This window comes from Bacillus rossius, chromosome 3, assembly GCF_032445375.1.
Source record: "Bacillus rossius redtenbacheri isolate Brsri chromosome 3, Brsri_v3, whole genome shotgun sequence".
In the NCBI taxonomy this organism is placed as follows: Eukaryota; Metazoa; Arthropoda; class Insecta; order Phasmatodea; family Bacillidae; genus Bacillus; species Bacillus rossius.
The window spans coordinates 25560775-25587765 of record NC_086332.1 but is presented as its reverse complement, the minus strand read 5'-3'; the positions used below and the strand labels follow the sequence as shown (position 1 = coordinate 25587765).

General features: G+C 36.1%; 1 protein-coding gene across 3 annotated transcripts in view; it reads right to left on the bottom strand.

The window, feature by feature from the left end:
• The window catches only part of LOC134530395 (uncharacterized), a 42494-nt gene extending 15919 nt beyond the window's left edge, over positions 1–26575 (bottom strand). Inside the window, exons 1-9 of one of the 3 annotated variants that reach the window (XM_063365175.1) lie at positions 26270–26575; positions 24256–24376; positions 22405–22569; positions 16651–16925; positions 12999–13124; positions 10966–11109; positions 4276–5385; positions 2134–2254; positions 390–729 (exon numbers count right to left, since the gene is read on the bottom strand). In XM_063365175.1, coding sequence (XP_063221245.1) covers positions 390–729; positions 2134–2254; positions 4276–5385; positions 10966–11109; positions 12999–13124; positions 16651–16925; positions 22405–22569; positions 24256–24376; positions 26270–26407 — 2540 coding nt within the window. In that variant the 5' untranslated portion in view covers positions 26408–26575. Of the gene's footprint in view, positions 1–379; positions 730–2133; positions 2255–4275; positions 5386–10965; positions 11110–12998; positions 13125–16650; positions 16926–22404; positions 22570–24255; positions 24377–26269 lie in introns of those variants that run through there. The other 2 variants (XM_063365176.1, XM_063365177.1) reach the window with 2 other exon arrangements.
• Between the last annotated feature and the right edge of the window lie 416 nt (positions 26576–26991).

Here is a 26991-nt window from a genome sequence, read left to right as displayed (position 1 = left end):
TATATATATATATATATTTATATTAGGTGCTCTTGATGTACAGCTTGTGAACTTATGGTGAAATCTTGTTATATGTATATCAACAGCACTAGCCAAAATAATAATCAATAAACTTCTGAAACACTCGCTTACTCTGTTGCATGGCCAAACATACAGGCTCATTACAAGACTCAAAGGAAAACTATGACACGTAAAGAAAATCTAAAGTGACTAAATAAAATGTAAGCATTGCACAGCACAAACTTGAACAATATTAATCATGCCTTGTATTCCCAGAGACTGATAATTTCCAGCTTTGCAATTATTAAATCTAGAAAACATAACTAAACATTATCCTGTTACACAGAAGAACCCATCACAAAATGCCAGAATGACTCACAAGCATGTACCATTTAGAAGCGCTGTGGCTGAACCGCACTCTAACGTTGTCTATGGTGATGGGAAGCGTCTCTGTAACCAGGAACTCTCGCTTGGTGGAGGCGGTGCACTGCGGTCTCTTCTGCACCACGCCGTCGAGAGTGTTCCTGGGCTGCTGAGCTTCTCTCTTCACTGCCTTCTTGCCCCTGACGAGCGTCAGTGAGCGACGGTCGAGCTCGCAACGCCTCTGCTGCTCTGCTTGCACAGCTAGGTCCTCGTAGCGAGCCTGCTCCTCCGGGGAGAGCGCACGCCACCGACTCACCAGCAAGCCTGCCACCTTCGTGAACGCAATTCCTGGGTTCTCATCAAGGACTGAAACACACACAAAGTGGCTGGAATAGTCACTTTCGCTAATAACAACCATAGGTGTTAGCTTTAAAAATATAGTTTATCATGAGGTCTCTGTAACAATGAATGAAGTGAGAAAAAGAAATAAAATGATCTTTACAAAATAATTGTTTTTTTTTTCTTTTTTGGACGAAGCTCAAAGTATGAACAACACTTTCATAATAAGCTAGTCACATAGAAATATAAAGCATGCAATATCATAACTTTCACAAAGTGATTCGAAATATTTCAATTGCTTTGTTTAAAGATACTGTTACGTGATCAAGGCCGGTACACGTGCAGGTGCAGAGCTGGCTGGCAACTGCCGCAACATGATATGCGCCGCGCGCGCCTGGAAGATAACAAGGATTGTCGCTTTCCCCCCTCCTTCCCTCCACTCCCCGCGCGGCGCCCTGCTTTTGACACATAACTGAAACCTGACATCTGTGGAGTTACGCGAGCCGCCGACACGTGTTTCGAGAGATTTCTGCCGTTGGGTCGGAGCGGAATGACGCGACAGGCCCCGGCCGCGCTCCCAAGTTCTGGAAATTGTGGCTGATAGATAAAACAAGGACGGCGGCCTCGAGGGAGTGAGTTCGGAGTGTTCAGACGGGAGCTTTCCCGCGGCGGAGTTTCCGGGCGATAGTGTCGCGGGTGCGGCAGAGTGGTGAAGTCCTTGGACGAAGGTTCCAGGGCAGGGAGTGAGTGAGTTCAGTGGAGTCGGGAGTTTTCCCGCGGCGGAGTTTCCGGGCGATAGAGTCGCGGGCACGGCAGAGTCCCGAGCGAAGTTGCGACCGAGGAGTCGAGCGGATCCTCGGCGAAGGGGAAGTGCGTCGGCGGCGGCGGAGTGTGGCGATGGAGTCCCACGGCGAGAGTTGCGCCAGAGGTGCGGCCCAGCGAGGTGTGTGGAACGAGTGACTGGGGAATAGACCTTTCTTTAAGTGTAATTAATTATTTGCCATTTTAGAAGATTTTTGTAAGTGACATAAGTAGTGGCAATAAATAATTATTTTATTTATATGACTTAGACTTAACATCTCCTCCATGACGACATAGTTGAAGGGAATTCGAAAAGGAACCAGCCTGGTTTAGACTATTGTTATTTAGGGAAAGAATGGAAAACCAAATCAGGTTCAAAACCGGGTACTGCTACGTACTCTTGGGTACTCCAAAGTTTTATACTGTGTCTCCTCAGGCAATAAAAAATTTACACATTGCAATTTGTGACTTCTTCGGTACTTCTGTGACGTTGAAGGCATGGTACATGGATAGTTAAAAATCACACATTTCAGATAATATCTGTGATATCATGTGTGATCATATTATAATCAAATATTATTTTATAATTACTCCAAATCACTATGACTGCAGAGTGTGAGAAGAACTAACTTTTGGGCCTCATGGAGCGTGAAAACTTGGTGAATGCACTTTGCTCCTTGCACCCCATCTGGCTGCTCGCACTCTGGATGGTGTCGTTCAAACTGGTGTTGGTGACCAACGCCGCTCCACCCTACGCACGGCAAAGCCACAAATGACATCTGGCAACCTCTTGAACACCCGTCATACAGTCCAGACTTGTCCCCATGTGACTACCATATGTCTGGTCCACTGAAGGAGGCATTAGTAGGGGAAAAAGTTGAAGACGGCTCTGTGGTCGAACAATACGTGCGCAATTGGCTACTGAGGCAAACATCCTCTTTTTTTTTTTTTTTCATTAAGGGATCAAAAAGCTTTCTATCTAATGGAGGATAAGTATTACTGTTGAAGGAAACTATGTAGAAAAATAAGGCATTTCATTTGTATTTTCATAAATCACGAATAAATCTGTATAACAATATTCCGGTTTATATTTGAATGACCCTTGTATATATAAGAGTGAAGTGTAAAGGGAAAGGACTGTCTTACAGATTAAAAACCTCAAAGCTCATTTGCATAAGGCATTCACCTAGCATTCAGTCTCACAGTTGTGCAACGATGGAGCTTTGTAGGAAGTGCATGGCAATAAACATAATGTATTCTATAGATATTACTTCCTAAAATGGAAGTAAACATTAATGTAAATGTTCTTTAATGCTGCTTTTAAACTCAAGCAATGTATTTGCAGAAATTTACAAGTATTAAAGTTGCATTCCTAAAGCTCTCAATGCCTATTTACCTATACCACATATAGACAGGCCTGGAACGAATTCACCAATTTCAATTCATTATTTTATATTTACGTTCCACGCTGTTAAACTTGTCAACTTTTTGAGTGACTGAACTTTCACAAAATGATATATATATATATATATATATATATCACTTATTGCATAATTAGCTAGCAATGTTTCATTTATAACATTTTTGTGCAGTATGGATAAGGAGAATGGAAATGGAATATAAAACTGGATATTTTTAGGTTTAAAGTCAATTTTACTGGCTGCAAATATGGTTTTAATTTCTTTAAGAAAAAAAAATTATTTAATTTAAACTGACCGTTCAAACCATCATCAGATTTTTTTTATAATTTTAAATAGCTTAATTAAATTAAATGAATTATTCTGGAAGAATCTTAAACCATACCACGCAGTAGCTACCAGCATTGCCTTTAAACAAAAAAATTTCAGTTATTTATTCCATTCGGTTTTCCCTATCCATACTGCACAAAAATGTTAAAAATTCAACTTTTCCAGATAAATATGCAAAAAGTATGGACTGTATATATATATATTTTTTCAATTTGTTGAAGTTTCAGCAACTCAAAACGTCTACAAGATTAACTGTGTTAAACATAAAAATAAAATAATGATCTGAAACAGGACATACACCCTTAAGTAAATGAGGACATGTGGCTGATACTTTTTCCTCCAGAATTATTAATTATTTCCACTCCAGCATTTTCAATTAATGTATTTAAGTACAATTCAGCATTTATCCCTGCCATCATATTTAAAACACATCTTTAGAGAGTACTGGTATATTAAATGATTGATAAAAAAAATTCAAAAAAAAGTTTTAATATAAGTTTTTCTTTCACATTAAATGAAGTGATTGTATTTCACTAACAAAACAATGTACGTTATTTAATTTTAAAGGCGGATTTCAAATATGACACACCCAAGGCAGACTAAACAATGTGCATTACCTACCTGTACAAATACACTATTGACTACACAGACACCCTTAAGCTTATTAACTAGTACTTAATAAGTTATAACATTATAACTCCTTTGTGATCACATCCACATTACCTACTCAAATTTATCAGCAATAAAAAAAATAAAAATATACAATTAGGAGTATTTTCTTAAACTGAGGTTTACATCTCAATAGCAGGTCATCAGAGATAAAAACACACAACATACATCAGGTATATGAGCTAAGAAATAGGATATGAACCTATGGTCTTAACTAGTAAAGAACCCTCCTAACTTTTGCCTGTAACCTACTGAAACTCGAACTGAGAATGGTAGCCCAGATTATGAACCGGTATCGCCAAGGTCTGCAGCGCAACATAAAACCCAAGAGGATGAAATGCAAGGGAACACGCACCTGCAAAGCTCGACCTTGCTTGTTGGCCACACTGCCCCTGCTCCACGCCTCGGGCCACGGACACCGGGCCGTGGGCTGTTCGCCGACACTGCTCTCTTCCTCCACGACGACGTGGCCCGAGAAGCCGGCGGCGGCATCAGCGGCCTCCCACACGCTCTGGCTCACAGCCCTGCACGGCTCTGCCTTCTCCACGGCTCCGTTACAACCGCTGCCCAGCCCCTCGCCCCTCTCGGCACCGGCACCAGGAACACGAGCATCGCTACGTGTGTTAGGATCAGCACACTCGACAGTGTTTACTTCCACACAGTAACCTAACTCTTTAGGTGCATCTGCGCCAGGTGATGGATATTCTGTGCTGACAATGTAACCATCGTGCTGCATCAGTGGTGCCCTACTACAAACTACCCTCTGCTCTTCTACCAAACTTGATTCACCGGAGTAACCGTTGTTATAGTTCTCTGAAACTTTTGTGTCCACATTTTGTTTTGAAATATTAGTTACTGGGTCCACGATGGGAGCATCAATGTTGAAAAAGAACTGGGAAATGCACTCACCGGTGTCCAAAACATTATGAGTGTTATTTTGACAGTTTGCATTATCCTCTGTAATGCTATTTAACTGCTGAAACGTACCATCGCCCGAAGGTGCCTCAGTACCGACTTCTACTGCTTCAACTGCTTCAACTGCTAACTCCAAGTCAGTTTGGGCCTGGAAGGGTACGCGTATGCTCGAGTCAGCGACACCGAGGTCGTGCTCTGTCGCAGTTCTGAGTGGCGTGGCTACCTCGTGGTGGGGAGTGCTCCTTGTCAGCGCCAACTGGTTCTCACCGACCGCCCCACCCTCCCCCGTGCACTGCTGCGTCCACTGTAGAGATGCACTGCTCTCGGCCTGCAGCATCTTGTACGCAGCCCGCACTGTCTTCTGCGAGGCCGCTGGGCGGGCGGCGTCCAGCTTCGGGCGTTTCGCCGGACCGTTTCCCTGGGTGCCGGGGGAACCATCGTGGTTCTGTTCACACTTTGACGACTTGTGGTCTTTCGCAGCATTCAGTTTTGGTAGCTTTGGTTCATAGTGGAAGTTGAAGAACTCATCAAGTTTGGAAAGCAACTTATCCTGCAAATATTAAAATTTTTTTAAATCTATTATTAACAATAAGTGGATTTATTTTCACTGAATTGATTTACTACGTTGCAAATTTACAAATAAATTCTTGGAATAACACAGTGTCTGGAAATGGAGTCAGAATGGATTTCATTTGGAGAGCCCAACACCAATATTTCAGTTACATACACATTTATAACCAACATGTATTCAAAAAGATTTATTTTCTTAAAAAATTAATCATGCATTTTATACACTTATATAAATTTTTTTTGAAAAATTCATTTAAAGTATAAATTAATTTCAGTTGGTTTCAAAGTTCTTAAACTACTGCAAAGTTTGAAATCATAAAAGTCTCAACATATTTATATTTATAAATCTGATAAAACTAAGCATGATAAAATTGTTATCAATTTTGCCAGACCAGATTTGAAATTGTATCTAGATTTACTGTGAATTATACCACAAAAAAAAATTAAGATTTTTCCATTCTCTGAAACACTCAAAATACAATACTGCTGACTAACTAGTGTATTGAGCCAATGGTTTTTGATGTTACGAAGACAAAAACATGAGATTTCTAACGAAACAACACAGTGAAAAATTACAGACACAGAAACTTATTGATAATCAGTTTCATCAACACATAGGACAAAGAATCCAAAGATGCAGCATGTAGGCAAAAATAGTAAATGTGAACATAGATAATAGATACAGCCAACTTGTTCATGTGCTACTGTGGTTCAATAACTTTTCTTGTTGACATCAAAAGTCACTTTCTAAGACTATTTTTCAAAAAATATTAAAATTGCCAAATGTAATAAAGTGTCTATTTTTGTTGACTGTTTAAAATATATATTTGAGAGAATTATTTGAAAACAATATTGGAGACACAAGCCAATGATGGAGATCAAACAAGTTCATAAAAAAGATGCTTAAAGTAAAATAGTACTATCCCAAATTACATACCTTGTGAGTAATATAAATTGAATTTTGCCAGGGACCCGAAGTGTTCTTGTCGGTTATTAAATACCACAGTAATAACAAAAGTACTTATAGTAACATATTTAACATATTTTAAAGCATATACAAACCAAAATTTTGAAATATTTTATATCATCATGAACAAATCAATGAAAAATATCCATTTTGGTCACATTTAATTACCTCTTAAGAAAATTTCCTGCACAAGCATAAAAAAAATTAGCATTTGACTTTTTAATAAATACAATTTTACTCTTTTAATAATTTTTTCCTGATAATAAGTCTAAATGTCTAAGTACCTTGAGAAACTTCCTACAATGTACAGTAGAACCTCTGTAAGTCGAACTCGAAGGGAGACGCCAAAAAATTCAAGTTATAGTTTTCCACTTATGGAGGATTTCAACTTAAGCAGATTTTGATTCGACATAAAGAGGTTGAGATTCATTCTTATACATGTTGAGTTAGAGAGGTAAAATAAATAAAAATTCAAGTTGCAGAGGTGACAAACATATTTTTATTTATTATAAATCAACATTATTTCAAAACATCCTTAAAATAAAAAAAATATGGCATTAAAAAAAGTCAGTAATTTTTTTTTGCTTTACATAATTCGGTTGTTCTCTATCTATAGCACTGTCTAAGGTATAAAGAGCAGAAAATATTCTTGTTCTTCAGAGTTGCTGGTTTGCTCTATAAAATTCCGTAAAGTATTCAATGCGGTTCTTGCCTCTTTGATGGAAACCCATGGAGCGCATGTAGTATTGTTCGAGTCTTCTATGTCATCTAAATCATTAGTATCGGTTTTCTGAGCTACTGAATCGATAATTTTGTCATCAGATAATGTCCCAGCAGTCATAACTCCATCATCACACTTAACAAAGTCCTCAAAGGATATTCCTGATTCAGACACCACTATATTCCATTCTGCAGGAGGTGAAATAGAAAAATCTTCGGTTTCAGCTTCTGTTGACGACGATGAAAAACCACAGTGTACACAACAGTTTTTTAGAGTAGTAACAGTTACATTTCGCCAAGCTTTATCAACCATTCTCATAGCTTGCAATAAATCTATAGTAGAATTCTTTTTTTCTTCCATATTATCCAACATCTTCCTGAAAACTTCTTTCCGATATGACTTGAAGTTTTTAATGATACCTTGATCCATAGGCCGTAATTTTGATGTGGTATTGGAGGCAGATATTGGATTTTAACAGCTTTCAGTTGTGCAGGGTTGCCATCCAGCTGGACCTCCAAAAATAGGGTGTTTTAGGGACTGAGAATAAGAAAAGGGACCTTTTAGGGTCTTTTTAGGGACTGAAATTTTGCGGAAACCATAACATTTCTAGAATTTTTCATACAATTTTAAGGTCGAGTACAACAAATAACACAGGATTAACTCAGCATACCAAGTAATCCAGTTTATAAAACTTGAGTCCCTGTTCTGCTACAACCAAAACCACAATAGATAATGTGTTCAATACCGTCGTTAAAAGAATGGTCACCCTTCTCCCAAATGAGCAAAAATACAATGTGTGTGTCATTCCATAATATTATACTTTATAGTTGAATTTACCTTGAAGTTTTGCGGTAAGAAATGTCAATTTCTTATTTTTCTTTTAAAGTCTTGCAATCTTCAGTGTTAGAAAATATTTAAGAAACATTTTGTCAAATATTACTAACAAGTAATGCAAATAAATGCTGTTTTTGATTATAAATTAATTTAGGAGGAAAAACATTATATATTTTGCTCATACCATTCCCTTTCCACCATAACTTTTATTTTGGACTTTCATAACCCCTTCAATCATTGCCTGTGCAAGACTTGCTTCTTCTTTTAAAGCAGCAATATCATTTGACTTAAGTGCCTCTTTAAGTCTTTTATTAGCTTCTGAAAATAACCTTTCAGCAGTTTTCCTTTTTTTCTCTTTTTTATTTCTCAAATCTTTCAACTTCTCTTCAGCTTGAAAAATATACATCTTTTTTTCCTCCAACATTATAGTATGCTGCTTTTCTTCAACCTTTTTTCTCTGTTCTTCCAGTTTTTTTTGCTTCCAATCCTTTTTATGCTTTCTGCTCCTCTAAATAAGCACAACATTTCTGATGAGCACACCTTGCAAGACTCAGGAGCTCTCTTGTCACAGATACCAAATGTGGCTTGTTGTCATACATTTTTAAGGCTGACTTTACAATTAACACAGCATTGAGAGTGCGTTCTGACAACAAAGAACTGTCTTCTGTTAAAATTCTCACTGAAGTTGAAAACCCTCTCTCTACATCTGAATTTCCATGTGATACTGCCAATGCAGCTCGACTACAGTTGAAACTGTTGGATACTTTGGAGACCCTAAAGCATTTTTTAATGTCATGAAATGATACCAGTATTTGTCAATTCTTACTTCACACTTGTCAATTATGTCTTGATCTGGTTCTGACTGCAATAACTTCCACTCATCAAAAAGCAGGTTTGTATTTATGTTCAATGGAAGAGTTTTGCTGATGGTAACAATATCAAGTGAACTCTGGTCTAACACTCTCTTGTTAGGCTGAAGACACTGAAAACATTTCAGTATTGGTTTAAGTAATGACGACTTTTGTCATTATATGTTCTGCAACTAGATTATAAGCTATAAAGAAGGTACCTGAAATAAAATGCTACAAACAACTTGTGTTATACCAAGTTGGAGCATGTGTGCCCCTCAGTTAATCTTCATTGGGGCTTAAGAATGTTATCTCCCCCATAAAATTTTAATTTGTTCACACAATATTTTTTAATAAAAACATTGAAAGAATAATAAAACAATATCAATACTGTAAAACTTACATGTAGTAAGATGCAGGAAAATGTAGCTCGACAGCTGCAAAACTTTATGGATGTGTGGAAGCGTGTTGATGGCCACTGTTCATTACATTCATAAAAAATTAAATAAATATGCTAATTTTCCAATGAATCCATTTCAAAATTTAAAAAAAGGGACTTTAGGGACCTATCAAAATATAGGGGCTTTTAAGGGACCTATGGAAAAATAGGGACTTTTAGGGACTTTTAGGGACCAGTGGCAACCCTGGTTGTGGAATATCATTATATGCTGTACAATTATCAAGGAATAACAAGATTTTTCTTTTTTCTTTGGCCATTTTCTTATCAATATTTATGAGCCAGTTTTTGAAAATTGCAGAAGTCATACATGCTTTTGTATTTGCTTCATATTGCAAAGGTAGTGATTTACACCTTGAAAAACAAGGTTTTTTAGATTTGCCGATGAGCAATGACCAATGGTGAGAGTTTTTCTGTGCCCGACATGTTTGTTGCTAGTCAAACGTTCCTTGCTATGCTTCCCACCATGGCATTTATCATTTTTAAAAGTTAAGAGTCTTATCAGAAATAAATTTAAAAAACCACCCAGTTTCATCAGCATTAAAGATATTGTCAGGTTCATAACCATATAATAAATCTTGCAATTCACTTTATCATTTGTTACACTTGCACTTTCCCCACAAACTTTTTTAAAAACAAATTCATGTCTTCTTTTGAACTTTTCTAGCCATCCATTACTGGCCCTGAAATTAGCGAGTCCCAATAATTTAGAGTATGTTTCCGCTTTTCTTGTAACAGTGGTCCACTAACACTGATATTTTGGTTCCGACACTGCTCAAACCATTTAAGTAAGCACTCCTCCAAGCCTGGAAATTCTGCAATTCGTTGTCTTTTGCAGGACAAACTTTGACCATTTTGTATTTTTCTCATGATCTCTGATTTATTTTTTATTATTGTTGACAGAGTACTCATTGGCAGGCCAAATTGTTCAGCAACATGTTTCTTCTTTTGACAGCTCTTTACGGCTTCGAGCACTTCCAATTTTTCAGCGAGATTCAAAGTTTTCAGTTTACGTTTTCACAGCACTCATGTTTTAACAATTTTATTTGTAAACTGTTGTACAAATTTATGTGTAGCAGTCGTAACAGTCGACAACAAATGACTTGCTTCACTAAAGTTCAAATGAAATCAAAAATAATAAAATTAAACACCTGACACCAAACAAGCAAACACGTGAGTCAATAATTCGTGGTAATCCTATTTATTGTATACTCCTAAATTAATTTCTAAGAAACAATGATGTACTTACATTGTCGACAAATTCTAAAGTCGTAACTTATTTTTCTTTGAACTATAGAGGTATTAAGTTTCAAATAATCGAGTTGTAAAGGTTGTAAAATAAAGCATTGCTATGTTCGAGACACAGAGGTCCAATTTAATTTTTTGAGTTATGGAGGGAAAATATGTACCGAAATGGCTTGGAGGGACTTACTGATTATTTCGACTAATAGAGGGTTGAGATTTCGAGCAACGGAGGTTTTGGGGCTTGTATTGGAAGGGAATACAACATTTTTTCGAGTAAGGGAGGTTTTCGACTTATCGAGGTTCTACTGTATTTACTGTTTTTAAAGAACATTTAGGATGAAATTAGTAAATTATAACCAATTGTATTAATAAAAGATTAATTTTACTAATAAATATTACAGATAATTATTGTACTTTGTTAAAACATCGAGTCCATGACAATAAATTAAGTTCAAATCAAGATCACTGTACTTGTCGACCTCGCATACCTCATCCTTGAGGAAGACACGAGTCTTGTTGGGCTCCAAGTTGACATCCACCTCCGCTGGAGGCAGATCCAAGGCTATGAAGCAGGTCGGGTGTTTACCCGCGGGGAACTGATGGTAGAACTCTTTCATGTGTCTCACCACCAGCTTCCAGGCACACGGACAACAACGGATCACGCTCAGCCTTCCAAAAGCTAACTGTACCTATTCTCTAAACCCAAAAGGGAACATATATGGGTTTATATTGCTACAAGGGGTCTGCCATCTTGACGAATTCGGCTCGTGGGTATAGCAGAAAAATAGATTATATTCTATTATGATGATCTTAGCTAAAACTTTTATACCCAGAGCCAGACCACTTGAAAGGGTCCTGAAATGTTACCTACATGGTAGCAGGCACGCTAATAGAAAATAGGTATGAAAACTGCTAAGGAAATGGGTATCATGTAGAACCGGCTTTACTGCCGGTTTTTAATTCAGTACTACAGCATTCACTTTTTCTAGTGGGTTACATCTCATATTTCACTAGAACATTTCCACAATGATATTTTTAAGAACGACACTAATATATTTATTATAACTTGTTTTAAAAACCATCGTACTGTACATATTTTTTTTGTATTCGCAAGAAAAAAAACTATTTTATTTTTTGATAACCGGCAAAATCTCTGATCCGGCCTGGCCGTGGTCCTGACTGTGCCGGGTTTAAGACCTTTCACTGTATTATGCAAAGTATGTTCATGAAAGCAATAAATTCATTTAAAATAATATATTACAGTACTTTGCAAAGTTAACATTTTCTTTCAAAATTATATTGGACTGTTATTTCTCATTTAATAAAAAACAAAGGTTATGTTTGATTTGGCAGATTAGGTGGACAAGTGACCCGATTTTGTGTACAAAAATTATGAAGTTTCAAAAGTTTGATTTTGCATTTTTTTTATCTAAAAAACTCAAATTACAAAATATAAAAATATGAATTTTCAATGTTGATTTTTAAATTTTAAATAAATACATGTCTATTACTATTTACTGTAAACTCATAAATGAGATGTTACAAACAAGCTAAGTAAATAACATCAATACAGTTAGCCAAAATACTTAGCTGAAAAATAATTTTCAAATACTATTTAAATGATAACCATTAGATGTGAAAAAGTCAATTTTTTCTAGTAAATTTGGTTTTAACCCTTTAAAAAAAGCATGAGATTCTTACTCTAAAAGCTTTAACTCTATTTTATAAATGCAGCATCTAAGGGAGTAAAAAATAATTGAATGATAAAAACACTCAAACTGAAACCTACCTAATTATAAAACTACAGATTGGCCAATTCAAACACGCCCTGAAAGGCAAAGAAACATTATTGTGTTTAACTTAGTTACCGTACAATACTTTTAATAATTTATGAGCTGTATTTAAATAGCATTATATTTTCATTATTTTAAAAAAAGGGGCATATAAAAATTAACATGCGGAAACAACAGTAACTGTTTTGAAGGGAGTGTGAAAACATAAAATTCTGAGGACATAGGCAAGACAGACATTGTGAAATCAGCATTACGGAAACTTTAAGATAAGTTAATTTTAAAAAAAAATTTGTTTTGTCACAAATTATGTAACATACAAATTCACACTGTTAACAACTTTAATAAAACATAATGTTTTTTACTGGTAAAAATAGAGGTTTTTATTTCACACAATTATGCACAGAGACAAACAGGACCATGTAAATAACTGTGGACTTTGAAACATTTGGGTGGATATACATTTCTCTCAAATGAGTTATGAATTATCACTTACAAATATATAATAACAAAATCTATTTATTTTTCAAATCACTTAATTAATTTTAAGCAATTTTTGTACGGCTGAACCTATTTCATTATAATTTTAAAACAATTTTTTTTTAATATAAAATAATTAAGTTTTCTGCTCCTAGAGTAACATAGATTTTTTTTTTGTTAGAACTAAATATTTCCTAATTTACACCACATTCTACGAAGTTCGGAAGATAAAAAGGAGACAAAACTAATACCTTCTCTATTTTCTTGTGCCTGACAGGTCGTTTGTTGATGTACACCAACATGCAATCAACACTTGACTGACAAATTTCTGCAATGGCTGGCAAACTTTTCTTCGGAAGCATCATCATAGCTGTAAACTGACGGTAAAAAACACAGATGCTACACTTAACTCGAGACAAATTCTTCATCCACATCTCATTACAGGCACATTTGTTGATCTGGTTTGGTTCACATCTAACAAATACAACAGCCAATTACTGTTTATATTTCAAAAATCCCTTACAACTTCAAAAATAAATTAATATCTATATACATGTGCAGCAAAATTTTAAACTTTCTATTAAAATTCTGTAAATTAAGTCATTTAACAGGACGTAAAATATACTGCATATATTTTGAATTCAAATCAATAGTATGAATAAAAATAAGCACTGCCTTGTGGATACAATGAGTTGGCAACTACATTGGCTGGGCAGGCAGCACATTGAAATCCAACATAACTTGTCGTGGGTAGTCTGTTCTTACAGGCATAAATATCTAATGATGGCACTAGCAGAATGAGCTCACGATCCGATGTACATTCAAATTATAATGCCAACTCAATCTCACTACATGAAATCAGTTTTCAAGCTTCTTATCCAAACAAATTTAATGAACACTGTAGTAAAACAGCTTCATCTGTCAAAATATATGTGTTCATAAATCAAGATGATAATTTATGCACAAGTACGTTGTAATTAAATTTCTGGATTTCAGGACAGTTAATACTGGCTTAACATTTATATCTGAAAATAACTGTTTGTTTATTAAACTATCAACAGTAATATCCATGAAAAAATTATTCTAAAAAAAAATTGAAGCATCTGTCATTTACTCTGTCCACTTGACATAATACTGGAAAAGTTTCTGACCTCAAAATGAAGATGGCAGCACTCGTCAACAAAAATTGGGGAATATGTTTACTCATGCTTTGGAATGTACTATCTGAGATTTCAGCCATTGTGGATATGCTTTAGTTTTTTAACAATCGTTTGCATGAATGTTATTGTGAAAATGTAAAATTGAGTATTAAGCTGTCATTGATATTTGTTTTTGAAAGTCAATATGGCTATGTTAAATCAAAGACGAGTTGAGGGCTGTGTACTGGGACTCTGCATCATCATTTACCAGCGTGATATTTTGGGCAGCTGAATTCTAACATGGCCGTATCAGGTTGGGTTTCGATGAACTTTTGTGACACCAATAACTGCGAAGGGAAAATCAGTCCCAAAAAAAAGCAAAAACTGTCCCTTTTAATGGGGAAGTATTTGTGACTGTTTTTTTTGAATTAATCATGGAATTGTCTTAGTCAATCATCTTGAAAAAAGAGCACATGACAGGAGCATACTACGCATCATTGATTGACAAGCTGAAGGCAGAAATTACAGAAAAAAGTCACATTTTCAGAAACAAAAACTTATGTTTCACCAAGACAATGCACCAGATACACCTCCGCGATTGCCACTGCGAAAATCTACAAATTGTGGTCTAACTGTTTGATCACCCTCCTTACTCACCAAATGACATTATTTTGGTTCCCTAGGCTAAATTTTATGCTCGGAGGACAGAGTTTTGTCGAATGAGGAGGCCATCACCTTTGAAAACAACTATTTTGCCAGAGACTCATGCAAATGATGTTAAAAAACAACTGTACATCCAAAATGGCAGAAATTTCAGATGGTGTGTTCCAAAGCATGAGCAAACACATTCCCTAATTTTTGTTGACAAGTGCTGCCATCTTCATGTTGGGGTCGAATATTTTTCAGACAATCCTCATATGTCAACAATAAATAATATTAAAAATAATTTAGCAACAACTGGGGTTAACTATGTCAAAACAATCATTGATCAAAGATATTTTTGAGCATTAAAAAAATTCCACTAAAATCTAAGACATTGCCACAAGTAAAATTAAAGGAATTTGAGCTTTCATAATGTAATTTTTAATCAAATAAGCCTTTTAATAATTGTTATAATATTCATTACAAAAATTATCATTATTATTATACTAATTAGGTATTTTTTATTAGGTACAGTAAGTAAAAGAAACCAAAACCACATAGGTGATGTGCTGTAACATTCTATCACATCAACAGAGTTAACAGCAAGGTTACGGCCAGCAAGTAACTTGACGCAGTGAAACGCCCCTCATGTCCTTGTTATTAATATTAACAAGATGTCGACAAAACAGGCCTTGGAAGTGGCAGGCAGAAAAGAATAATTAAGAACAAAGTTTAAACATCAGAGGCAGACACGGGGTGGGTCCAACGAAAATTTGTAAACTCCCTATCAAGACCTGGGAGCATAGTGTGGATCGTTATTGCCTTAAGTAATACAAACAAACAGTTATGTTTATAGGCATCCTTTTATTTAAGATCAAAGTTTCATTCAAGATTTTCTGTTACAAGTTATAAAGAGAAAACAGTTATATAATTTAACCATTATTAAAGAGAGCTCAGTTTACCTAATCATTTGCCGACCCAGGCCGCGAATAGAAAATTATTTTTTCCAACTCATCATTCTTAAATAAACCGTAAAGTTTTAACATTTTACAATAATCTGTAATCACCATATTAGCTTATCATTGGTTAATTATAACCATTTACAATTTCGAGATGGCTGAAGAGACCAAAACTGTTAAACTGGTTCGAATCTGATATCTGAAATTACATTTGGAAATTAACAAAAAAAAACTCTCACGAACTGAAGATTTTCTGGCGGTTCGTAGCTGATGGCGAAAAGGCCGGGAGAGAGGGCTTCCACTGGCGAAACCAACAATTCAAAATTGGAGGTCGCCGGTCTTGCTTAGTTCCCCATGATGGTTTCTTTCTCTTTGGGAAGGGGGGGGGGGGGGGGGGACTAGGACGTCTGTGGACAGACCAAACCAAAAAAAAATTAGATCTGCACCACAGACAGAACAAGGTCGGGTCAGAAAACAACCGGAAGAGAGACAAAGTTCAAAGGACCGAAGAGAGAACTTACCAAAACAGGGTAGTAGTTGCTAGGCACAGCCATGTTGCCTGGTAGGAAGATGGAGGGTGATGCGTGGCCGACGTCACGGTTAAAAGAAAAAAAAATATGCGGCACCAGAAAAGAAATTTGGTTCACGGAGAAACTTGGATTACTACGTAGAGGCTATGCTGAGATGACTAAAATAAAAAACCAAAACGTAAAAAGGAAAACATCCCTTTTCTGATCAGACTACATCTTAGTACTGCTGCTCGGCATCAATTTGATTTAACTGGATGGAGCCCGAAACGCGATCAGCAGACTACCGACGCAGTCGTTCCATAGTGCAGAGCAAGAGTCCCCTCACATCCGCACCGCGTCGCTAATTAAAACAAGGTCTTCGTCCTAGAGGGTGGAGGGGCGTCGGAAACCTTCGGCAACTCTCGTCGTCCGGCCCGAAGTGAACTATCGTAAAGGACTTCCCTCTGTCGGAGTTTGCACGCACTAAGGTCGACCAGGGGCGAGTCGCGGTACAGTCAACTTAAAAAAAAAACTACGCCCTTATGTAACTAATTTATATGGAAAATAAAATTATTTCCAAAAATAATTATAAAATTATGATAAAATTAAAAAAACTTGCCGAAATACCTAATTTCTGGCACAGCAGCGACTCACCTGGGTGTTTTGGAGGCTGTGCTCCTCCAGCCCGGCCAACAGCCGGTGCCCCACCACGTGCAGCAGCGACTGCCGCAGGGTCGCCACTGTCGACTTCTGCCACACCAGGCACCTGTTGTGGCTTAGCGTCAGCCGCAGAGGTGGGTGTATCGCGGCGAGTGCCTTCACCACTGCCTCCACCCTCCGCAGCTCCTCCCCGGCCCGATGCTGGTCCCGCATGTACTCCCGTCTCACCGGCAGTGACCGAAACAACCCACTTACGCTCACGATCGTTCCTGTCCTCACACCAAAGTTACAATCAAAAATCAAACACAGTGGATACACAGGTGCTTCACCTGTGACATCTTTGACACAACTGCATTAGGAGGAGGAGGAGGAGGAGGAGGAGGAGGAGGAGGAGGAGGAGGAGGAGGAGGAGGAGGAGGAGGAGGGGGAAGAGGAGGAGGAAGAGGAGGAGGAGGAGGAGGAGGAAGAGGAGGAGGAAGAGGAGGAGGAGGAGGAGGAAGTGAAGGAAAAGAAATAGGAAGAGAAAGAGGAGGAAGAGGAGAATGAGGAGGAAGAGGAGAAAGAGGAAGAGAAAGAGGAAAAGGAGGGAGAGGAGGAAAAGGAGGGAGAGGAGGAAGAGGAGGAAGTGAAGGAAGAGAAATAGGAAAAGGAGGGAGAGGAGGAAGATGAGGAAGAGGAGTAGGAAGAGGAGTAGGAAGAGGAGGAAGAGGAGGAGGAGGAACAGGAGGAAGAACAGGAGGAAGATGAGGAAATTGAGGAATAAAAACAGGAGGAAGAGGAGGAGGAGGAAGAGGAGGAGGAGGAGGAAGAGGAGGAGGAGGAGGAGGAGAAGAAGGAGGAGGAGAAGAAGGAGGAGGAGTAGAAGTAGGAAATGTAGGAGTGTCTTATTTTCATGAACATGGATAATATTTTACAATGTGAATTTATTTGAAACCACACAGCAATCAATTATTCTAAAAGTTAAAACTTATTTATTGTTATTCATGAATAAATAGACTCAGGTAAACTATGTTATTAAAATATAATTAATTGTTATAATATCCCCAACCAAATGGCCAGTTCAGAAAATTTATGACTCATTACCAATGAAATTATGACTGGTAATAAAGTAACGAAACACAGTAGTTTGATTTATATACATATATATATATATATATATATATATATATATATATATATATATATATATATATATATCAATTGCCTCATGTATTAAAGATCACCACTTGAGAACTGTTCAATCAATATTGTTTTTTTTTTGTGTTCATAATTGTCAAGACAAGGTTAGTATGAAAGAAAACTTTGGATAATCCACCAGAAAATTCTATAACATTGGTTCAGTTTGAGAGTTCTGCCGTCACAGGTTTTCATAAAAACCACCAATTCGGCATTAAATATTTCAGTGTTTAATCAGTGGTTATCATATCTTTGGTACATTCAAAACCATCACATGTTTTCATAACACAACATAATCTTAAAATTTATCAAATTCCACTTTTAGTTTTTCAGAGATTTATCAATATATAGTTATCATATCTTTGGTGTATTCAAAACCATAACATTTTCATAGCATAACATAACCGTTAAAATTACCAAATTGGAACATTCAATTGATTTCAGTTGGTAGTTAATTGATATAAATGCCACCAGTGAGGCATACAAATATTGGTCAGTGTACAAGCAACAAGCAACGCAAGCCAACTACATGATTGTCGAGTAAATAAGACTGACAAACGGCATGGACACTGTTTGGAAGAAAATCTTGTAAGAATTTCTCAAGCACAATCCATTATGACTCCAGAACAACGGATACAGTCAACTTCTGACTTTGTCTCACGCCATGCTTCTTTTCTTTGTGCCTTTCCAGCACAGCTTGGAACCTTCATCCTAACACCTTTCTTGGCACTGCCACACGTTAACGTAGTTTAACAATTCCGTATCTCAGCACTAAGTATGATTACTTTGACATCCTAAATTTGTCAAAAATTTATCTTAACACTGAATTTCTGTTTGAGAAAATTATTTGAAGATAAAATAATTCATGCAATTTTTTTTATACTAAAGTTGCCAAATCGGACCACACGTGTTTGCCATTGGCCAAACAAAACAATCATCAGAATAAGCAGAAATAAACTGCTTGGTGCATAACAACTAAAATATTATCAAAACAAATCTCAATAATTCTGACCTATCACAGTTTTTGAACTATACTTTACAACTTTTTAAAAGATCTTTTCAATGTTTGTAAGTACAGATTTTTTTCCAATATAAGGTAAGTTGGTGTAACTGGGCCCATGGGGTAACTGGGCCATCCCTTCCCAGATTTTCCCTGAACATATAAGAGGGAAATTGAACTCTGTTGTGGCAACACTGGTAAGCAGAAGTATACAAAACAACAGCCATTTGGTCTCCAGCTTGATTGAAGAATGTTTTATGGCTGCTAATGTTTTTTGTATTTTTTGTGATCGCAAAACATGTCTCTACAAAGGTGAATTCAAAAATTTTTGGTAAGTATTTTTTTATCTCTTGAAAATCAAATGTAAGAAATTTTAGCTCAGTTAATGTCAAAATAACATCCCGTGTAGTGTTTTAACCTATCGTGCATTTTATAGGTCTGTGGAGTGTTATGACCCAGTTGCCCCATCATATTTAGTGATTTGGGGTAACTGGGCCATACATTCAGGGAAACTGGGTCCATGTATGGCCCAGTTACCCCACACTGAACCACTTATGCTTATATTAAATAAGTTGCTACTAACCTAACTTAATATAAGTAACTATACTATTTATGTTATTTTAATAAGTTGCAATTAAGTTAATCAAGATGAAGGCCTGTTTAGGTAGAATTTTTTTGGAGAAATTTATTCTTTTAAAGCTTGTAAAAATTCAAAAAAAGAGTTTTTTCTTACAACTCATCCAAGAACTAAATTATAACTTAATAAGTTACTTTTTATGTTGTAGACCATGGTAAGGAAGTACTACCGGAGAACAACCAAGGGTGCAGACCAAGAAAATTCATAAAATTCATACTCCCGAGAGTTGGCGCTTGCAGATGTGAGGAATGGAAACCGCACACAAAGAGAAGCAGCGACATTTCATGGCATTCCAAGAAGTACACTGCGTCACTACATCCATGGTTCGAGAGGTTCAGGGTCTATTTCGAGAGATGGGTTTGGGGGTGGTGGAAAACTTTCAATTCCACATGTGTATGAGGTTCAACTTGCAGATTGCCTAAGAGTGTTAGAACAATGGGGATTTGGACTGTCAAGAGATGAAGTCATGGACATGGTGCAATCATTTGTTCAACAAAACAACATAAAAACCAGATTTAAAGAGGGTAGGCCAGGTCCGGATTGGTTCATTGCTTTTAAGAAAAGGCATAACCTATCAATAAAAAAACCACAAGGAGTAGAATATGTCCGCATGTCTCAAGAAAACCCATTTGTAATCAATGGATTGTTTGATTTGCTTCAGAAAACAATTGAAGAGAATGTTTTGATCAACAAACCACACTTGATATTTAACTGCGATGAAACAGGGTTTGGACACGACCCAAGCAAAACCAAAGTTGTAGGTGGCAAAGGTGTAAAGTGCACTAGAACAATAAGCTCTGCTGGGCGTGAAAATACCACTGTTCTTGCATGTTGTTCTGCTGCAGGAGACAAGCTTCCTCTCCTTTGTGTCTTCAAAGGGAAGAATGTAATGGAAAGCTGGATTGACACAAACTCTGATGCCCGTACTGGTTATGCAGCTTCAAAAAGTGGGTGGATGGACGGAGAGATTTTTTTGAACTGGTTTAAAAAAGTGTTTCTGCCCAACATACCAGAAGAACGGCCTGTACTTCTTATCCTTGATGGGCACAAGTCATGTAAGTCTCCCTATGACACGTCACTCAGCCCATGGATGTTGGAGTATTCAAAGGTTTGAAATCAGATTGGGATAAGAAGCTGACCAAGTGGCAGAGACAAAATCCTAGGAAAAAAATTCCTAAACAGGAATTTGTAAATATTTTGACATCTACATTTCATGATGTTAACAAACAGAATATCACAAATGCCTTTAAAGCATCTGGAATTTATGATGAAGAGACAGGGGGCCCAAACAGGCAAGAAGCAATAAAAAAGTGCAAATTCAAACCTTGTGAAGTACAGGCTTACAACAAAGCACAGCTCAAAAAGGTTGCAGATGCCAACGAAATTCATGATGACCAGACAGATGCCGACAAGATCCCTGATGCCCACATGGATACGGAACACACTCCTTATGACTCGGCTGATGTTGGAAAGACTCCTGATGCCCAGGCAGATGCCGACAAGATTACTGATACAGACAACAGTACTCATGACCATCCTGATGCAGACAAGACTCCTGATGGCCAGGCAGGTGCCAACAATACGCCTAATGCTCATAGAGTATCTGACAAGAGCTCTGATGTTGTTGAGATGCCCAACAATGTAAATGTAAAACGAAGTTTTGAAGACATCATTGTCGAAATTTTCCACAAAAACAAAACTCGAGAAGATTCTGGCAAGGAATCTGCCAAGCCAAAAAGGAAAAAAGTAAGCTCGGGAGCTGAAATTATGACTGCATCTGAGTACATAGAAAAAAGACAGGAAGAAAAGAGATTGGAACATTTGGCTTTACAGCAAAAAAATACAAAAATAGAAGAAAAGCTCCTTAAACAAAAGAATAACATTGTGAAGAAAAAACTCAAAGACAAACTGGAAAGTAAAAACAAAAAGGGAAGCAGCAAATTGAAGATGCAATGCGAGGAAAAAAATCAGAAAAAGAAAAGAAAGATTGTATCTAAGCCACTGACTTCAGTAGATTTAGAAAACCCATTACCTTCAACTTCTGGCCTCTGTAAGTTTAAAAAGGCGAGACCTTCAAGTGTGAATTCAGACTCTGATGATGATGGCTCATCAGGTATGAGCATTGCGGACTGTGAATCAGACGAAGTTGTGCCCGGTATCTCTGTTATCAAAGATGACTATGTTATTGTATTGTATAATGGTATAAAATATCCTGGACAAGTTGTAGATTTAGATAGAGACCAAGTGCAAATAAAACACATGAAGAGTGCTGGTTTAACTTACTGGCGATGGCCAGAAGAGGAGGACATTTTGTGGTATGAAGAAGAAGATATTTTAAGATTGATTAGACCCCCTATCCCTATGAACAAACGTGGAATTTTTAGTGTTCCTGAGTTAAAAGGTTGTTTATTTGAGTATGAGTAAGTTTACTTATTTTACATTATATTTTTTAACTGTTTTTGTATTAATTTATAGCTGATGTTCACAAAAATCAGTCTTGCAACATTGGTAATTGCTTTGAAAAATTATTTCTAAATGGGGGTAAATTTTTATTTTTATTTGTACATTTGCAAGCATTGGACCCAGTTACCCAGTCACAGATTCTGTAGTTTCTTATAAGAAATAGACTTGGGTGGTCCACTTACCCCCATTATCAGGGTAACTGGGCCCACCTGTATTTAAAAATTATATAAAATATTTATATATATAATAAATATAATAAAAATAAATATCATAGCTTAATCAGACTAAGAATTACTAACATACGTGTCATACATGGATTTTTGAAAACTATAAATTTTAGTAAAATTATAATGTGTTAAAAGTATAGTATATGAAAAAAGTTGAAAATCTATGGCCCAGTTACCCCAACTTACCTTAATACAGCAAAAAAAAAAAAAAAAAATTTGAGTAGGTTTACTTTAGTATATTTTACCTTTTGATATGTGTGATGGCTGCTGAGACTTGACTTCCCCTTTTGCATCCATGGTGTACGACAGAGCATAGTCATCAACGTCTGTCCGCGTAGTGATGGTGACGTCTGCAAGACGGCAGATGGCATTCAATGCCTCACCTCGGAAACCATAGCTGCGGAGCTCATCTGCAATGCAGGATAAAGAGGCTCGTTTTCAAGGTTGTGTTCCTTCACCAAGTGAGACAGTGAGTGTTCAAACTGTATTTTTCTGAAACATCTGGCACCTCCATTCCATCGGAGTGACAAAATACCAATACTTCAAGATTTGTAGCGTACATTGGGTGAACCATTTGGTTTCAAATTACATGCAATGGTTTTTCCCTTTTTTGTCTGATTGAATCCACAGCATTAAGCAGGCATACTTTTTTTTCTCCATAAAAATGTATACCTACAACAGATACAACATTTGAGTGATTTAAAAGTTACGAGATAATTGAACAGTATACTCAGGATAGTCTAGCATTCAATGGTCCACGATACCAGATGGTCAGTGAGGAATGTACGGACTTAAGCCAACTCAGCTACTAAGATAAAAACCTATAATTTTTAGTTAAGGTCAAAAATGTTTTGACATTACGCAAATAAGTGGAAGTGAGAAGCGCTTGACGGAGCTCGGAATTAATTGGGAAGCGTTCAGCATGATTCAGGATTGTTCAGAAGAGTACATACGAACACTTAAAATATACAATTTAGTTTTGGACTGTATTTGTGTTGAAATGTTTATCCTTGTGATCATGCTAAACTATATTTGCTCTCAAACATCTTACAGATGCAGTTGCTCTACAACTCAGCATTTAGCATGACTGCGGGAGACAATGCCAGATAATCTGGCATTTTCAGTAATCCGACATCTGGAAGCCCCCAATGAGCCTGATTAATTCAAGTCTACTCTATATAATTTTCAGTAACTTTTTTTGTTGAAACCTTTTTTTAAAGATTAGAGAATAAATTGTAGCAGTATTTGCAGTTTGTATGTCTTTTAAAATATTCTGGTGGTCACATACAAGACAATTTTTTTATATTTTGAACTAGTCTTTACTTGACCAGCTCTTGGGATCATTGAATCACAATATGCAGAGAAATTAATTAAAATAATATTATTCAAACACAACTTCATAATAAAATCATTCTTGGATACTTAACTTGATATTCAACTGCCTCATAGAGCTTAGAAAATGCTAACTTAAAACTTCAAATTGTTTTAAAAGAGATAAGCTATGGATGTCAAGTGGGCTATGAAATTCTTTTTTTTTAATTGAAATAATTACCAAAAAGGTTATTTTTCAGTTATACTAATCTTTATGGACTATTCCACACAGGCATGAGGCAATTTTTTTAATTCAGATGGAAAATTATTATTTTTTCTTTTACAAAACTTCACTGTTCTATCACACTTTCAGAAGTGTGAGCAGAGTGGACATGGAAGAAATACCGGTCTACCAACATTATTTTGTTCAATTTCCAGAAAAGATACAACACGTCATAATTAACAAATGTTGAGGTAGAGAGGTGCTCAATCCCCTCACCATCCCATTAGCAATGTTGCAGATTTTTAATAAAATAATAAATTAATATCCAGCCAAAATTTTAAATAAAATTGCTTTGCAGGATCATCAATTAACATTAGCAGTACCTATAAAACACCACTGGCTTTATTTAAAAAAAAAAAAAAAAACTGCCATTGCAAATACCCTTAACTACTCACCTTGGGTAAAATATGAATATATGTAGGCTATTCCACATCAGACTGCTGGCCCTAAAATCTCAAGCACAATTAATTATTAAACACAAATGACTGCAAAGTATACTCACCCAGGTCTGAGAAATCCTTTATTTTTGATGTGTAGCTGGGAAGGCAAACATAAGATGTGTCATCTCGCTTGATGCCACACCCATCATCCTTAACTTCAATCTTACCCATGCCATGGTACTCCTGAAAGAAAGGCCAGAAAGGGCACCTTAATAATGACATGCCAACCAACAAGAGTTACTTGGTTATGATACTTGAAAGTAGCTGCTTTTAAGCATCTACAATTAACACTATGTTATTTTACCACCAGGCATAGCGATATTAGTTATTTTAAACCTGTAAACAATTTCATTTTCTGATGAATTATTTACGTTATCAAACCATTTTTATCCATATTGATGTAAATAAATATAGACGTGAAACTTAATATTTACACAATATTTATCCACACATGCACAAATACCACTGAAAGCACATTTGTGCAACTTAAGAGGCCACTCCAGTGTTTCAGCGGCACTACGGAACCCGCGTTAACCTCATAAGATTCAATGCTATTTTCATTTTGCTTATAACTAATTAACTAATATAGATTTAGAAATGATGCTTGCTTGATATGTAAGACAACGATGCTCTTATCAAAGCCCCTTTCTTCAAAAACGTGCATAAATTATGGTTCAAACCTAGACAATACACTTATGCATATTAGTAAAGAGTAGTATAAAACCATAATTTATGCACGTTTTTGAAGAAAGGGGCTTTGATAAGAGAATCGTTGTCTTACATATCAAGCAAGCATCATTTCGAAATCTATATTAGTTAATTAGTTATAAGCAAAATGAAAATAGCATTGAATCTTGAGGTTAACGCGGGTTGCGTAGTGCCCCTGAAACACTGGAGTGGCCTCTTAATGTGATTTTTCAGAAGTTTTGGAATTCATACACAGCAGAGTCCCGCTAATTCGGACCCTGCTTGTCCGGACATTTTTAATCCAGATAAGATTTTTGAAAGAAAAAAGACTGGGCTGAAGTTGGCTCTATTCTGACTTATTCTTCTTCCTCTCATTTTCTCCACCATGCAGACTGTCTTATTTATACATACAGTAGTGCAAAACTAAAATTAAGCTATTGGAAAAGTTGTATTCATGAAAGAAAAAACATCCATTTTTATAGTTCTACCCATCTAAAACTTGTATTACATGCATTATAAGGCAAATTACATTTAATCTGGACTTTCAGTGTTTCGGACAGGGTCCTGTCACATCTAGTCCGGGATAACAGGACTCTACTGCAATACTATTTCTACTATATACATTTTTATAAAAGTGTCAAGTATTTATTTAGATTTTCTGTATCTAAAGGTTTTCTAAATAACTGGATGATTCCACTCGAACATTCTAGCATGTGTACAATTTCCTATGTATGTAAGGTTCTAATTTTCTTTATCTGTGGTAAGACTTAAAAAAAAACACCCATCATCATATGGTAATGCAGAAACATTAACTTTATTTGTGAATGCAAAATAAGTATGTAATTAAGAGTTTTATAGTAATTTGATAAATAAGTGACTGTGAATTTGTGGGGTAATACACAATTATTTAACTATTTCACCAAATTCATGGTGTTTCACAACATGTCTGAGGGGTAGAGTGAGGCCAGGGAGTGATTTTTATTTTTTCAATAATAATGCATTCCATTAACCATCTTTAAATGGTTCATTCCACTGGATATACAAAATTTGAGAGTAGCCTTTTCTTTCAACATGTATTAGGACATAAATTAAACAGTGGTACCCCCAAGAAACAAGCTTATCCAAAATACATTCTTTTATAGCCTTCCCCTTCCACAAATCTTCACCCCAATGGCCGTCCCATATTTTTTCCAAAGCATGTCAATTTTTACACGAGCTATGTTAAGGTCCCTAATCATTAAAACTATCCAATTAAATTCAAACACATAATCACTCAAATGTAGGCCTGTAAAATGACCACACAGTACCAGCTGACTATCGACAAAACCTACATTTTTTTTTTCCACTGGCACACTACAGTATTAAAATAAACATAAATTAATTTCGCACCAGCTTAACTTCGATATTGTTTGCCCCCGCGTCAATAGCATTTTCCGTAAGTTCCTTGACCACGGTAGAAACCGAGGTTATAACCTGAGAACTCTTCAGCAACGACGCTGTCTTCGCAGATAAACAGTGTAATGACATACTGTTCCATAACAATTAATAAAATACCGTGATAATGAATGTATAACTGTAACTTAAAAAAAAAAGCATCAAAAATATAAACTGTATCAAATATATTTCCCGCAAAAACCTATAAAATACAAATCAAGTAATGCGCCATTTTCCCATTACAGTATGGTAAACGACTTTATTGAGAAAAAAAAGAAAAAAAATAAAGAGAAAATTTCCTAGTGTCACGCTGTCAAATTTATTACTGTGAAGCTTTCTTCGAATAATTAGTGAAATACGAAACTAAAAAATGTGATGACTTGCATATAACTCGGGCAAGAACTACTTTACAGCAGAAAGGCATATATAATACTGCTTTGAAGTTATTTAATAATCTTCCATTAACTTCAAAACAACTATGTAAAAGTAAAAGTAAAAATTTTAAATATAAATTAAAAGAATATCTTATCTCAAAAACATTTTATTCTGTTGATGAATTTTTAAATTGTATTGATAATCATAACTTGTGTGTTAACATCTGAATTGTGTGTGTGTCTATATATATATATATATATATATATATATATATATATATATATATATATATATATATATAT